Below are 15,712 nucleotides of genomic sequence, written 5' to 3' on the forward strand. Positions count from 1 at the left end.
CAGACTTTGGAATCCGGCCGACCGAGGGCTGCCTGAGGCAGGACAACCCATATGTTATGACTGCAGTTGCATATCTATCGGACATCTACATTTATGGTAGGTACAAAACTGTACTTTTCTTGTACTTTCCATACCGTATACTACCTGGACTTGATATTGAATCAGCATTTACTTTCCTAAGTATTTCATCCAATTCACTAATAGTAATTTCTTTTTTAAATTCTTCCTTAACTTGTTCTGGATTTTTTCCCATTTCTATTTTCCTTTTTTTTTTTTTAACTCTTATACGTTTCCACATGCTGTAATATAGTACTCGCAATTTGCTCTTGTGTTTTCTTTACCTGTCATTTTACATTTTTTTTATTTCTTATCATTATACTAGTATCCCACTTTACTATTTTACACAAATATGCAGACATCTCATCCCTTCTCCCTTATAAGTAATAGTTCTACTTAATCTCTTATGTTTTCAGTTTATTTTATATATATCCTTTTGCATATCATAATACACTCTTGTATTCATCTTCAAATTCTCTATTGCATTAGTATACACTTTCTATGCATCTTTTTATATTCATCCATCATTCAGACCAATTATTATAAAAGTCCTTCATGGTTATCTGATCCTTCCATAACTGCAGTGCTTCATACTCTCCAAATTAACCCCATAATTCCCCCACATAGCATGGCTTCCAAAAACACCATAGCACAACCACTGCTTTGCTCTCTTTCACCAGTCTGATCAACCAACATAGAAATAATAATAACTTTGTATCTGCAATATTTCTAGACCTCTCCAAAGCTTTTGACATGGTTTCACATTCTACTAGACACCGACATCCCTATCCTTTGCCCCTTCCACTATAGCCTGGTTTAAAAGCTATCTGTCAAATAGGCAACAGTCTGTCCAATGGCAAAGTGTACTATCCCCCTTACTCCCAACTAATATAGGTGTACCACAAGGCTCCATATTAGGCCCACTTGTTTTCTCCATATTTACCAATAATCTCCATACCACCACACAACATGCTTCACTTCTACAATACACTGATGATTCAACTCTTATCTGTTCAGCTCCATCACTTCCCACCCTACAGCAACTCACCCAGGAATCCTTTAGCTCTGTGGAAATTTTGATCACTCAGATCCAACTTATCCCAAACCCTATATCTCCTCCAAAAATGGTGCTATTCTCTCTCCCTCTGAACATACCAAACTCCTAGGTGTTGAAATTGATAAAAATCTACACTTCGATGTCCACATTTCACAAACTATCAAAAAAGTCCATAAAAAAACGGAAACACTATATAGGCACAGGAAATCCCTCTCGAAACGAGCACGGATTACCTTAGCCTAAACTCACCTCTTGTCTACCCTAATGTATGCTCCTCCAAAGAAAACTTCACCTTGCCAGACTCGAATCATGTTGTAATAAAATCGCCAAGTTTGTGAACAACTTCTCTTTAGAACCCCCTATTGCCAACCTCTAAGGGAACTTCCCCAGCTACTAACCTGTCACCAATTAGTCATTGCCTACAATGTGGTAACACATCCAGAAAAAAAACCTGCACTAGGCCAACTTCTCACCCACTATAATACAAATCGTCCTCTCCGATCTTCCGACAAACCCCTCCTCTGTGTCTCTAGGGCTAACAATACTGCAGGAAAAGCACTGTTCTCCCACTCCATAGCTAGAACCTGGAATAATCTCCCTCCTGCTCTGATTTCTGCCTCTACCTCTTCTCGCTTTAAAAACTCACTTTGAACACACTTCAATAATAAGTGGCTGTGCCCATGTATTACATAAGTCCTCAAATGATTTCACTTTATATATCTCACTTTCTAATATACCTAATGTTATATATATTACTGTCTAGGATTTCTCCTAATGCTGACTGAAGTTGTATACTTATTCTGTTATTAACCATATGCAACTATTTTTTCCTGTATATATAGGTCTTATGTCTTCTGCTGTGTACTGTATTTTAACATATTGTTTGAAAATTCTCTGTATACTGTATTTTAACATATTGTGTAAAATTTTACTTACTGTGGAGCTTTTCTCCCTGGGCCTCCACTGAAAATGGACCTGAGTCCAGTCGGACCATCCCAGTTAACAAATGTAAAATAAATAAGTTCTCATTTATTCTTTTTAATCCCATTCATATTTTAATATATTCCTTTCTTCATCACTTCAAGTTGTATTGCTAAATGGTCAGGAAAAAAAATGGTCTGTACTATGTCTCCATCTGCTACACCCAAACCTTTGGACAGTACAAAATCAATTTCAGATCCAATTAATCCTTCTATAATCCGTTTGTTTTTATTCCCCACAGCTAACTACCACATTTTATCACTTCCTGTATTTAACACCCCCCACCCCCTTTTTTTTTTTTTTTTTTTACATTTTCCCCCTTAAGTCACAATTGAAGTCCCCTGCAGTAATAATTGCCATGCTAACCATCACATAGTTTAATATTTGATTAAACAGATTTTTCCTTGCCATTTGTGTATGCATATAATTCTACGATCCTGTACACATATTCTCTGCACCTCGCATCCACAACAGTTAACCTTCACATTCTTTCTAATGTTACATCTAACATTTTTACTGTTCTTACACAATACAGGCAGTCCAGAACAACATTCACTTTCTAAATTTCTTATGTTTCCACCTCACAGTTTTCTGTTTGCAGTCTTTCTTCACTTGTCCGGAATCTTGCATTTTGTGCAAGAATAATAGCTGTATCACATTTAGCACACCATTCCAATTATCTTATCATTTTTAGACTATTAATAAAACTATTCATATTTACTGAAAGCACACTGAATTTATTACTTTTCTTCCTTTTTAAGTTTAAAGGAAGTATTTATATTTTCATTTCCTTATTTTTATTATTTTCCTTAATTGAATATATTTGTCTGAGTTTATGTACAACCATTCCCTGACCCTCACTATTTTCATCAAGTAAAACAATCTAAAAGTACTTCTCACCTTTCTTTATAATCTTTGGTGATGTATTTTTAAATCTTTTCCTCATCCTTACCCTAGCACCTGTCATATTTCTTTTCCTAATATCCTTTGCACTCCCTTCATAAATCTCTGACATATCACTTTCAATTTCTTCGTCATGTTCAACAGTCTCAGTGCAGTTACCTTCATCTTCCTGAAATATAGCATTTTTACCCAAGTCAGCTTTTATTACTTCATCCTCATTTTCATAATACTACCATCTCCCCTTCCCCTACTTCATTACTTTCAGACATTACAATATGTTCATCATCTTGTTCAGCATTATATTGCTTATTCTTTTTACAATCCAACCAAAATGCCCTTCACTTTTACATATTCTGTATTCCTTTTTATACTTACTCATCATATGCTGTTTTCCCCATATTGATTTAAATCTTATTTTTGTACACTGATTTATCAGATGATTGAAATCCCCACCAAAAAAACGTTTTTGTCATACCATATATCTAATTGTTCCTCTGTTACCATCTACATATATAGCACTTGGTAAGTGCTTTATCACATCTTTATCATTTTAAAATAACATCTTCTTCCAAACCCCCATTCCATAAACCCCTTTTTATCGGTAACTTTCCCAATATTAAAAACTGAATAACAAAGTAATTTTTATCATCTTTTAATTCAATTTAATTAGTGTAAAATTGAACAAACACTTTTTAATCAAGTCCCTGCCCAGAAAATATAAATTAATTTTCACAATTTTTCATATTTAGACAGAGGATTCCATTAAGTTTTCATTCCGAACTGTTAAGTCACAAAATGTCTCTCTCCCCGAATAAATCAAGGATCAAAAATGTCTTTTGCTTCAAAGCCCAAAGGTGTAACACTAAATTGTCCATCACAAAATATCAAACATTTTTTTCTTTCTTATTCGAACAACAAACCTTTTGTTTCTTTTTAATAGTTTACATTCACTTCTGTTCTTCCATCTGCTTCAACATATGATTTTCCAGATTGCATCCCATGTGTAACCTTATGTCCTTCAAACTTATGACTCATTTCCTTCCTGCCGAACTCGCTGTCCATTTTGAAAACCATTTAAATCATATCTGACCACGAAATCTCAGACTCTTCTCCAGGATCACCATTGTTCAATAAACCAGCATTTCATCATGTAAACCTCCAAAAACAATTTTAGTTACAACAACTTCAGAATCCTGTGGTTTAAAGTCCGCTAAATGCTGACTATTTGTACTGTCCCCTTGCTTTTCAACAGTTTTCTGTCCAGCTGACAGAACCATACTGCTGTCACCAAAGGAACAACTGTCTTTTCCCTCCATCACTGCACAGCTTCTCCTAGCTGCCTGCATGCCAGGAACTGAAGCAGGAAGTGCAGGAGCTAAAACGTCCCCCCTCACAATGAAAAGAGTAGGAGAATGTCCCCGATGCTCTGGCCAAGTTTCTCCAAGCAGTATTAATACCACGCCTGGTCTTCCCTGAAAACAGCCTACCAGCGTAGTGGGACTAACCCAGTCAAAGGATAAATAAATAAATTAGAATTGTGCTTCAACTCACCAGATGATACCTTAGATAGTGTAAGTACACATTGTTTGCTCTGAGGAAAAGCATATATTAGTGTTTGAATTGCTGCTAGTTATAAAAATGTTCTACAAGTGTTACTTATGATTTAGTGTGAAGTAGTACTGGCTGTAGTATATTAAGCTAAGGCTTTAGGCAATTAGTCTGTCAGTCTTGTCAGCATCTGGCCATTGGTGTACTTGTCAGGATGATGTACACAAGTTTTTGGCACTAGCTCCCCCATTTAAACCAGTGGTAGATTGCCACTGCTGCAGGTGACCTACCATGTGCATCTCCAGTTGTATTGCAGTCACTGGAAAATCATAGGTCATCTGTAAAGCTGACCTGTGTTCAATGGGGTTGGCATCACTTCATTAGTTACTTTACATGTGCACCATTGTTACCTAAGGCACTGATACTCATACATGGTACTCTGCCATGCTCCACTATATGCTGGTAATATTAATGCATACAAACAGGCTTTCCTTGTGTAATGTCTATATTATATACTTTATTGGTGTTTTTGAGTAGGAAGGTGCTTGTGGGTTTAGGAATGGGGTAGAAGTTCTACAGTTCCTCATTAGCTCGTGGCTTGAAGAACTACAGAGGCCTCTGTTGGAATCATATGGGGCATAAGTAATTCAGGTAGTATGCTCTCCCAAGTATGAGACATTTTATAATCGTACCATTAATCTCACCCATGTAATGTCCGCCAATATAATCCTGTAGAGTTAATGACTGTTTTTCGGAATTTGTCCTGGTGGGAGTCCATTATCTAAATATGTCTACTTTCTTGAAACTGTCAAGAGTGACAACAGACATGTTAGCATATTTGGTTGCAGTCTCCTTTGCATCTGGAACTCCCTTCTTATAAATGTTTGAGAAAGAGTAGACAAACATTGTCTTCTATTTAGATATTTATTAAAGGTACAGAGGAGTTACCTAATTGGCTTTGACGCCCACCAGATTCAGTTAGCAATTTCACAACTGAAGTTTATACCTGTTGGTGTTTCCCCTCAATGCATAATAAATATAATAATATAATAACGGGTCATAATATTCCCTTGATGCATAATAAATATAAATAATATAATAAAGGCCCATAATTCTTACTTATTCAACCTTAAATTTTCCTTCTTCCAGCTTTCCCTCCTGTGCCCACTTGCTCACTATTGTCCCCTTCATTTGTCTCCCCACTTACCTCTTCTCTATGCAAATTATGTTTTTACCTCTGAAATAATTGCCGCTTCCTCTCTCTTGTCACTTTTGAATAACATAGGCTCATTGTTTTTTTTTTTTTTTTTTCGCTCACAACCTTATTCCTCTGTCTTACCTTTTTATACTCATTTTTGCTGCTACTTGAACTAACAGAATGTTATTGTTGAGGTTAGATTAGGCTTCCACTGGATTTCTTATTATTACTCCTTGGAGTGCCACACTTTTTTGTCTGCATTATGACTGGTAGCTAATGTGGTTGTTGCACTAGGAATTTATTTATTTTTGGTGCAGCTTATCTTTTAGGTGATAGGGGCTTTGTCTTGAATTTGTGCTTTGACATCACAGAGTCAGAGTATAGTTTATTCTGTGTTCCAAGAAAAAATACTGTTAATTGGATACCACAAAATTAAACAAATACCTTTGCTAGGATATTTTGTTCCCAAACTCGGGGTTACTTAACTTTGCATTCTTTTAAGCATACACATAGAATCCAGCACCTGCAGTTCTTATCACTTTCAGTACTACATGGCCTCCAGTTTAAGAGAGTGTGTAAATTCCTTTAGCACAACAGCTGGGACTTTTGGTGGTTGAACAGTTTATCGGTACTGTCTTTCTGTTCGTTAACCAGGTAGTCAGGTTGGATCATATTGTTTGAATTGCTTGTTTATCTGAGCATGTTAAGTTTTTAATGTTTTCCTGTCACAGTATTTATGCTTTCTCTCTCTTTCTGCTTTGCAGGTTTTCTCACACTGAATGTTCAGAAGCTGTGCTTGTGCTGTGCAGTGGATTCTGAAGATAGAAAAGAAATGTAATCAAATATGTAATTTGAACACGTAGCCTTAACCAATGAAGATGTTTTACTTACTTTGTAATTGTATGTATATCAATGCACATTTTTAGAAGTTGTGATGTTAATGGTTCAGTATAATCTGAATATTTATTTTTGTAGAAATTTGAAAGCATCTAATGCTTTAACGGTACACAAAGGTAATGTGAAGAACACTGATTCCCAAAATGCTTCATAGCTTTCATTCTGTTTACAGTTGAAGTAAATCTGTTGTTCATTGGTGGTCATGTAGCCCTTGCTGTTGGGATTTGTGTGCACTTACCTGTTTTAGTGCCACTGACTGTACAGGGAAAATGCATACCTTTTAGCATAATTCAGTGTATGGTGATTGCGATATAGTGAGGGTAGGAAATTAACTTTTTTCCACTGTAGTGCGATCTTGGAGTTGGTATAATTAATTAACGGGGGGGGGGCAGGCTTGCCCCCCTGCAGAAACATAGTAGAAGGTGTGTTAGTTAGGTGTTATAGGTGAAGGGGATGATGTTTACATGTGCGCTGTAGTTTTCAGTGTTATGAAGCACACTTTCAATGTTCTGAGTTTTCATTGTTTTGGGATTTCAATGTTTTGGTCTCAGTGTTTTGAATTTCAACATTATGAAATTTCAGTGTTTTGAAGTAGACACCTGCACATTTAGTTTTAGAAGCTATGGACATGGCACTGAATGCTTCACTTTGCCCACATGGAATTTGAAACAGCCTTATGTCTCTGCAGCCGAATGTAACGTCAGCTGCAAGTCCCCAACTAAACGTACCACAAGGAAATGTCTTGGTGAGTAGTAGCTTGAGTCCAGAGGCAGGCTGTGGATTCTCCCTGAGTGGTTATCTCAGTTTACCAGGTATCCTGAAGCAGACTCCAAACCATTGCTGACCCCTTCTTCTATGCCTGTAATTTTCAAAGTTAAGTTTTTGTGAAGAATCATTTCCAAAAATGTGACCAAAACATAAATGTCCGCACCATCAAAACATGTCTCATTATTACAGCACCTTTATGTATTGGTATTGCTGAACATGGTGAGGACATGTCAATCATGACCAATTAACTGTCAGTTCCAAACATCACTGAATTTAGTCTATACATTACTGAATTTAGTCTGTACAGCACCAAAATCATGTGTACCTAATGTGGGGGTGAGGGGTTCCTGAGCAAGAGGATACAGCTTGCTGTCAACCCTTAAAAAGTTAGGCTGTGTTTTTAGAGTCTTTTGTTGAAGCAGTGGGAAAAAATGTGTGGTCACTGTTGTCTTTGTGTATTTTGGGTGTATGAAAGATCACAGCTAATTTTGGTTCACAACCAAAAATCAAGTAAAGCTTGTGCATTTGCAGTTAGTGACTGTGCTCTATTGCACATTATTAATATACTTTCTATGTCAAGTAAATTAATTTCACAATAGCAAGACACACATCTTTCAAAATTCCAAAATGTTTCAAACTTATATCATTGTCCATCACTACTGTGGCTTCTTAATCAGCTTTCATAAAACAGAAGGATTTCTTATTTTGCAATTTGTAAAACCTTTTGATCATTAAGGTTCAGCTCATACTTCTCAACTGTCCAGAATTTTGCAGTTTCCCAGTTTTTTCTTCATATAAATTTTTTTTCAGCAAATCATAGAGAATTGGAGTCACCAAATAATGACAGACATTTGAGTTGTAGAATTCATATCCTTCATAAAATGCATGCTAATGCAAAATTGGGTATTGAAGCAACTTTCCAAGTTTATAAGCGCAGTTTCTGAAAAACCATCCCTATTTTTGGGCCTATGTCTCCTCACATTATTTTGGTACTGTCCGTATTTCTTGCATTAAGATTGTTGAAGGGTACGATTCAACTACTTCCTGTTGATAAGTCCAGGCAAAATGTTTATTAATTCATCGGTGTCATAAATTTTTGTATGCAGAAATTGTGGGGTGCAATTGTAGGTTAAAATCATTGGGTTTCTTAAATTTATTGACACTAGGTTCATGTGCAGTTCAGTATTTTAAATGCGTTTGTTGTGTAATGCCTCAGGGAGATTAGTGCCTCTACTAACTTTATCAGACTTTGAGGTCAGATAAAGATGTTCTTCTCCCTGCCTTCCTGTCCCTGACTATTAGGCAGTCCGGCCCCAGTCGGCCCGCGTAATACCAGATATGTCCGACGCCGTCGGTCATTTAGACTGACGACGCCCAGTACGCCAGGGGTACTAATATGACCGACGCCATTTCCTCAGTCTTTTTGCCGCATGGTCCTGCAGTGCAGGTTGAGATTTTTTTGAATTTTCAAACCAGTTTCAGACCGAAAACAGAGTTGGCTGGCGTTGGGGAAGATTTTAGTTTTTCTTGCCTCCAGTATTTAACGATGTGTCAAAAAGTGAACAACAAGAAGGACAAAACAAACACAGTGAAGAGTAGGTGAGGGAACCGCAGTCCCGGACGCCGGTTGGTTTTGCTGAGTCTCTATGTGGAGTCTCAGGCATACTTTTACTGTTACAGACCCAGAAGGGGCCCTAAAAGATTAGCTAAAGCTGTTGTTTAAAAAAAATGTAAAACCCTCTAAAGAGGAGGCAAGGCTTTTGGATGGGTGGGGGTAGAAAGGTATATACTTCTTCCACTTCTAGCCATGAGGCGTTGAATTGTCAGTTTCATAGTTTAGTAGAAATTGGCCTGCTATAAGGTGGACATATCCTGCTTATGGCTCCAGTCTAGGGGTAGGTCTTTTCTGTTACTACAGATAGGGGCCATTCAGCCAGTCCCTGTATCAGAAAGGGGCTGGATTTTATTCTCAGCCTGTTCCTAGTACCAAGAAGGGAACACGTGGAGACCAATTTTGAACTGGAGATTCTCTGCATTTCTCTTTATTGCCATCTACTGCTCATCAAATTATTCCACAAAGGTTCTGGCTCCAGTGGTTCCAGGAGCCGACTTCTCTTCATTTGCATTCAAATCTATCCTACTTGGGACGATCGCCTGATTCCTGGCAAGAAAAAAAAGAGACCTTCTACAGCATCTGAATATGTTATGCCTTTCTCTGCCTCTTCTTTCCAAGGTATTATTAAAGGTCAGACAAAGATTGGCCTCGCACTGGTACCACCACTTAAGGAGTCTTGTAAAGAAGCCTCCATGGCCTTCTGAATTATTGGAGGTTTCATGTCCTTGACTTCTCAGCCATTACATCCTTTGTTCAAAGCTTTTGTTAGATGATCCTTTGTCCCAAGTTCCCTTTCAGTTCTCCTTTCAACAAAGAGGAGGGCTCCAAATTTGAGACCCCACGGCTTACTCCTACTCCCTTCTTGGGATTGCACAAAAAAAACTTGGAGACAACCTTTTATGCCTGCAGCTACCACACTGAATTGCCTGTTGGCTATTGAAATATTTCTTCTTGTGGGCTTGGCTTGTCACAAGTGGCAGGCTTGTATGGCGAGTAGGGTGGCAGTGGCAGTTTTCCCATGTTTCCTTGACAGGGTTTCATTTCATTACTAATCCTTCCTTCCCCTTTAAGCCTAAGGTGGTTTCTAGTGGCTTTTAAAAAACTATTCATCATTTGCCTCGTTTTTGCAGATCCTTTTGCATTGCATTTTGTTATTCCCATCATGGCAAAGAGGTTCCAGCTGGGATTTAGCCTCATTCCACTAGGGGCTACTGCCCACTTCAACAGCATTTCTAAGGGGGGTGGCTAAAGGATATTCTGGAAGCAGCTACTGGTGTTTTTGGGACTTGTCTTTTTGGTCTTCTGACACATGGGGGGGAAAAGACTGAGGAAATGGCGACCAGTCAGTGTAAGCGCCGCCATGACCGGCGTTATACTCTCTCTGGTCGGCCGACGACTGGGACGGACTTATACCAATAGTCAGGACTGCAGCAAGGAATCCTCGAACATCTACATTTTTTGTTACTAAAATTAATTACCTTGAAATTACAGTCATTTTTATGTACTGTTTTTGCCATTTCTCTTTTACATAAATAGAGTGGTTCAGCTTTCACCCTAGTTATTTTAAAAAAAGTGTCGATCCAGTTGAGTGCTTATTATCCTGGAACTAAATAGTGAACCTATTTCTGTTTTGAGCAGTCCGTTAGGACAGTCATCATGGCTGACATCTATGGTTATGTGGCTTAAAAAAAAACTCCACTTGCCTCTGTGATTGGTTGGTGTACTACTGGATTGGTCACAGCAGTTGCAAGGCTTTCCTGGACACTGGCACTATGTGTAGCATTGTAGATAATTTGTTTTTATCTCCGAAGAATTATTTGCAATTTCTTTTTTTAAGAGATGCTTTGTGTTTATTAGATGTAGTACAAACATGTTCATACTCTTGTTTTAAATTCTGAAAATGTGCAGCCTTTCACTGTAGTGCATCAAAATTCTTAAAAAAATTACCTCCCTTTTTCTTAACAGAAACTGACAAGTCCTGTGAAAACATTGTTAGTGTTCAGAGCTGTCAGCAAATTTGTCCGACTGTAACCCCTTATGAATCCTTTTAATAGAAATAGTCTTTAGACATTCCATTGCAGTGACGTATTTAAAAAAAAGTTTGCTTTCATATTCCTTTGAGTCATTTGCATTACCTGATCCTGTACTATGGATACCCACATTTGAAAAAAAATGGGTTTGCGTAAAGTATTGCATAAACATCTTGGTTGGTAACTGTAGTTTAATTTATAGCATCATTAGCAGTCCAGTTTCTTCTTACAACAGCCAGTCATCAGGATATGTAGGTTAACAGGTTATGTTGGGTGGCAAAATCCAGGGTACAGTTTGGCTAGGCTTATATAGGCCCTAGGGCCAATAGCCTAGTACCTACCTCTGAACCTAGAAAAGTTCCAAGGTGAATTGATCCACAGTGTCCATGCTACATGCTGGTCCAACTTAAAAACAAATGAACTAACCAGATCCAAGACATCTCTTAATTTCATGTAAAAAGTCAGAAATGCAACTAAAATGAAATGCAAGATGTGGAAATTTAATTTATTTAAAAAAAATTGTAAATGTCTTTGTCCTTCAGCATAATGAGCATTTTTCAGACAGTATAAAGATTCAGAAATGATAAATATTAGTGGCTGAAAGGATGTGACCTAATGATGTCAGTCCAAACAAATGTGTTAACAGCATTAAGGAAAAAAAAAATAGAAGTCACTCATGAAATGACAGAGTAGTAGTGATGCTTATCCCATAAGCATCTTTAGTATATAGTACAGATTTTATAATTTATCCCTTGTGGATAGTAGACCCTCAGGGTTAACTGCCAGTATATTTCCACTTTATGCCTTTCTTTTTCCACCTCTCCTTCTCTAAGTTCAGATTTCACATGTTTCAGTACTGAGAGTGAATTTCATAAATGAAGGACGTACGTGTGAGTGTCAGTACAGGAGAGTGTGTGTTAAGCCTTGTGCTATTTGGACTGACCCAACTTTTTGATTTTTCTCTCTACAGTATGCTTTACAGCCAAAGTGTACAGTTAAGCACCTTAAAAAAACGGTACATCCACTAACATATGAGAAAGGTCAGTCACTGTGCTGTAGTCCCTCCTCCTCTCCAGAACCTTCTGCTGGGTACCAGGCAGGCAGACATCACATGGACTGCTATAGTAGTTTGGTTTTCCTCTCAAGTTGGCATTTGTGAGTGTAGTTCTCTAATCTTGCCCTGTCCTGAACAACCATCAGTCAGACTACGGAGTCTCTGATCATCCATTAGAAGGAGAATTATATTCTCAACCTTCCCTTGTGCATTAAGATTCTATCCTGATTCTAGTTCTTATTAACTTAAGCATGCACCTTAGCAATGTCAATGAATGCATCAGTTTCCTATTTCTACAGGGAAGCAGACTGGCATTTATTGGCCTGATGGCTACCTTTTTTCGGTACATCACTGTATAGGAACCTCAGAGGAAATTTGTTTGGTTTACTCTGCTGAGCTGGCATCACTTTTAGTATATGATGCTGCACTTGGTCTGTCATCTGTACCCAGAATGTGTACAAGGATTCTGTTCATGGTAATTGAAATGTCATTGAATAAGTGTTTCATAGTATTCCTCTGCATGAATTGCTGATTTGTTTTGTGGTCCTGGCTTGGGATTTCCTGGTAGCAGCTGTATTTTTGGGTCTTTCTATGTTTTCAGATATTGTGGATATTTCTGAATGGGTAATGGAAAGGATTTCTTCTTTTGTGGCTGTGCTGGACACATGTTAGAGCTTATTCTTTCAACCCACATAGAGGACCAAAGGAATTCATAGCCTTGGTGTCCTAGGTGAGATAGCAGAGGTATGTAAAGCTTTGAGTACTTTTGTACCTTACAGATTTGATGGTAGCCATCACCTTCACTGGTCCATTCACCCTCCTGTATATGTGGGTGCTTCATTAGACAGTGAGATCCCACAGACTGCAGAGTCATCAAGATTTTAGTATCAGAGTACTTTTGCAATGCTCTGGGATAGTGAACTATCCCCACCAGTCTCTCTGTAATTAGAGATCTCATCACAATTTCTAATGATAGTTGATTCACTGGTAGGATTGAGTGGGCTGTCCCTGGTTCCGGTTGAGTGAGATTCCTGCACAAAGGGCTTCACATAAACTTGTTTGAGCTGAGGGTGGTACTACTCACCCTTCAAACTCTTGAAAGTGAATTGAGAAGCGAGCCCCCATGCTGTGGTCTGATGTCCCAGACACAGCTGGTATGTCAACAAACACGGCATTACTCACTTCTGCCCCTTGTGTAGAGATGTGATGCAGATCTGGCAGTTAACCATGGACTGTGGCATCACTCTTATAGCCATTAATATCCTTGTTTGAGGTGATGTACTGATGGAGTACCACAGAATACAGCTCGTTTAATCTACAGAGTTGAGTAAGGGTGAACTGCTTTTGGTAAGATATTTCTGTGAGTAAAGCATCATGGAAGACTGACTTAAAAAGGAGAAGGCAGTTTTCTTTCTGCTTGATTTGACACTGCCTATGTGAAATGACAGTGGGCATTCTGTGTCTCTCTCTCTTTCATTATCAGGGTGGAATCCAGTATGCCCTGTCTCCTTTTACTCTGATTTCTATACTTTACAACAAGATTCAGTGATAGCCAAGTCCAAACCAGAGAAGTCAGCCTTGGCTAGAGTGAAAAACAGATCCATCGCCAGGTCTTGCTGTTCCTGTAGATGTTGTTAATCTGCTGGACCTTCTGAGGGAGGATTTGGAAGGAATAAGGGCCATAGTAAAGTCTTCCACTTATAAGCTGTATTCTGATGTGGGGAAGATTTTTCATCTGGGTGTAGAAGTGTCCTTCCCACCTCTGGGAGTTTGCTGGTAATTTTACTATATCTAGTTCTTGAGAGGTGTGCATCTTCACTTATTGAATAAACCTTCCTTAGTATTTCAACTTCAGGACTGATTCACTTGCCCATCCTGCATTCAAACTGGCTGGTGCAGTGGACCCTGAAGGATTATCTGTCAGATTATCTGTTATAAGACCTTTTGGTCTTACTGGACAGTGCATCCAACTGCTGCAGGACCTTTTGTTTCTTCCCAAGAAGTACTGTTAAACTTGTCCATTCACTTCCCCATTTTCTTTCTAGGAGCAGAATCTACAGACTGTGTTGAGTGAAAATGACCTTTATGTCCTTGATGCATACTCTCATTTCTGGTTTTACATGGGGATGGGTACATAAGTTCAAGATGATGTACCATTTTTTTTAATAATCTCCTTTGCTATGGTTAAGAAGGACCTAGCTTTCAGCTAAGTACACCTGTCAGGATGGATTGCTAACCACATCGTTTTATGCCATCAGACAGCTAACTCACCCATTGGCTGATGCTGTCAAGGTCATTCCACCAAGGGTGTGCCTACTTCTAGTGCCTGTTTGAGCAATGTCTCTGTGGCATATGTTTGGTCAGGTGGTCAGTGATCTGTGCTTTCATGAAGTATTTTTATTTGGATCTCATTTCCATGAGAACAGTTTCTTGTGTAATGGCTGTGTTTCAGGACTCGGTTTCTGAACCCCTTGCTGAAGTGTTGTGGCTTGTGCCCACTTGGAGTGTTTTTTTATGTATATATTCTAGAGAGGACTTCTTAATATAAGACATAACAGATATGTTGTGAATATTTGCTATAGAAGTTGATCTTCGAGAGGGTCACTCTGCTTTGGGTGCATATTACCCTCCCAGTGATCACCATTTCCTGGGACCTCCCCCATGCTTCATGACTGGATAGCCATGATAAGTTTGTAGGTTTAAAACTGTAAATTCTTGTTTGTCTTTCCAGGTGGTCTAGGTGAGTTTCATGCGAGTCAGACTGGGGAGTTGTGGTGGGACTGGCATGCATATAGCATGCAGTGGTAGGAAATGTACCCTCTCAAGTACAGCAGCTAAAGAATGAAATGTGTAAGGATTTTTTTTTTTGTTACAGGGGCAATGGTCCCCAGAATGGAGATTTCCTGCTATTACCCATTTCAGGGGCCCCACTTCAATATATAGAAGATGAGTATTGCATATATTATATTTGCATGATTATTTTACCATCTGTGTTTTTTGTTTTTCTTCATAATTGGTCGGCCACATTCAAAAATGGTATCAGAATTGATTTCACCGGTTTTTCAGGATGTTTCTAGAAAGGTAATAACTGTTGAAAATGGATTTTCAAAATGTATTGCCAAAGCCTGTTAAGTCAAAACAGACCATTTTGGCAAATTGAGTGCTTCTCAGTGAACTTGACACAGTAAATTATTTCTTTTGGAGTGTTCTTAGAGTAGATTACATTCAGCCGCACACATGTAAAATGAATCAAACATCCCTCATGAATTGTGGATGTGGAAGTTAGAAGAATGAAGCATTTTCAGTGGTAATGTTATTTGGAAAGACTAACTTGGGAGCTGTTCTATTAAGTCTGACTGTGAGCATTGTTGAATGAATTGTTCCAACTTATTTTGGCATGACGGTTCCTTATTTGATCATAGTCTGCGCAGCACTGGTGATGTGCTTTTGTTTTCACGTTTAATAAGATCATAACAGTAGAAATAATATTAGAAGCACTTTTTTCTGTACATACATTTAAATTTAGTTAATTTCAGATGTGCAATTACACTAATAATATTCATTGCCGAAGGTTCACTCGTGCTTTATTTCTTTGTACATTGTG

At 38.3% G+C, this 15,712-nt stretch overlaps 1 protein-coding gene across 1 annotated transcript in view; it reads left to right on the forward strand.

Annotated features, from left to right (window-relative positions):
* Positions 1 to 15,712, forward strand: part of LOC122798273 (Y+L amino acid transporter 2-like) — a 1,371,252-nt gene that overhangs the window by 1,355,092 nt on the left and 448 nt on the right. The window contains exon 10 of the mRNA XM_044067080.1: positions 6,509 to 6,578. Coding sequence (XP_043923015.1) covers positions 6,509 to 6,578 — 70 coding nt within the window. The remainder of the gene's footprint in view (positions 1 to 6,508; positions 6,579 to 15,712) is intronic.

The sequence above is a fragment of the Protopterus annectens genome, chromosome 3.part1 (assembly GCF_019279795.1).
Source record: "Protopterus annectens isolate FY-2018-M chromosome 3.part1, PAN1.0, whole genome shotgun sequence".
NCBI classification, from domain to species: domain Eukaryota; kingdom Metazoa; phylum Chordata; order Ceratodontiformes; family Protopteridae; genus Protopterus; species Protopterus annectens.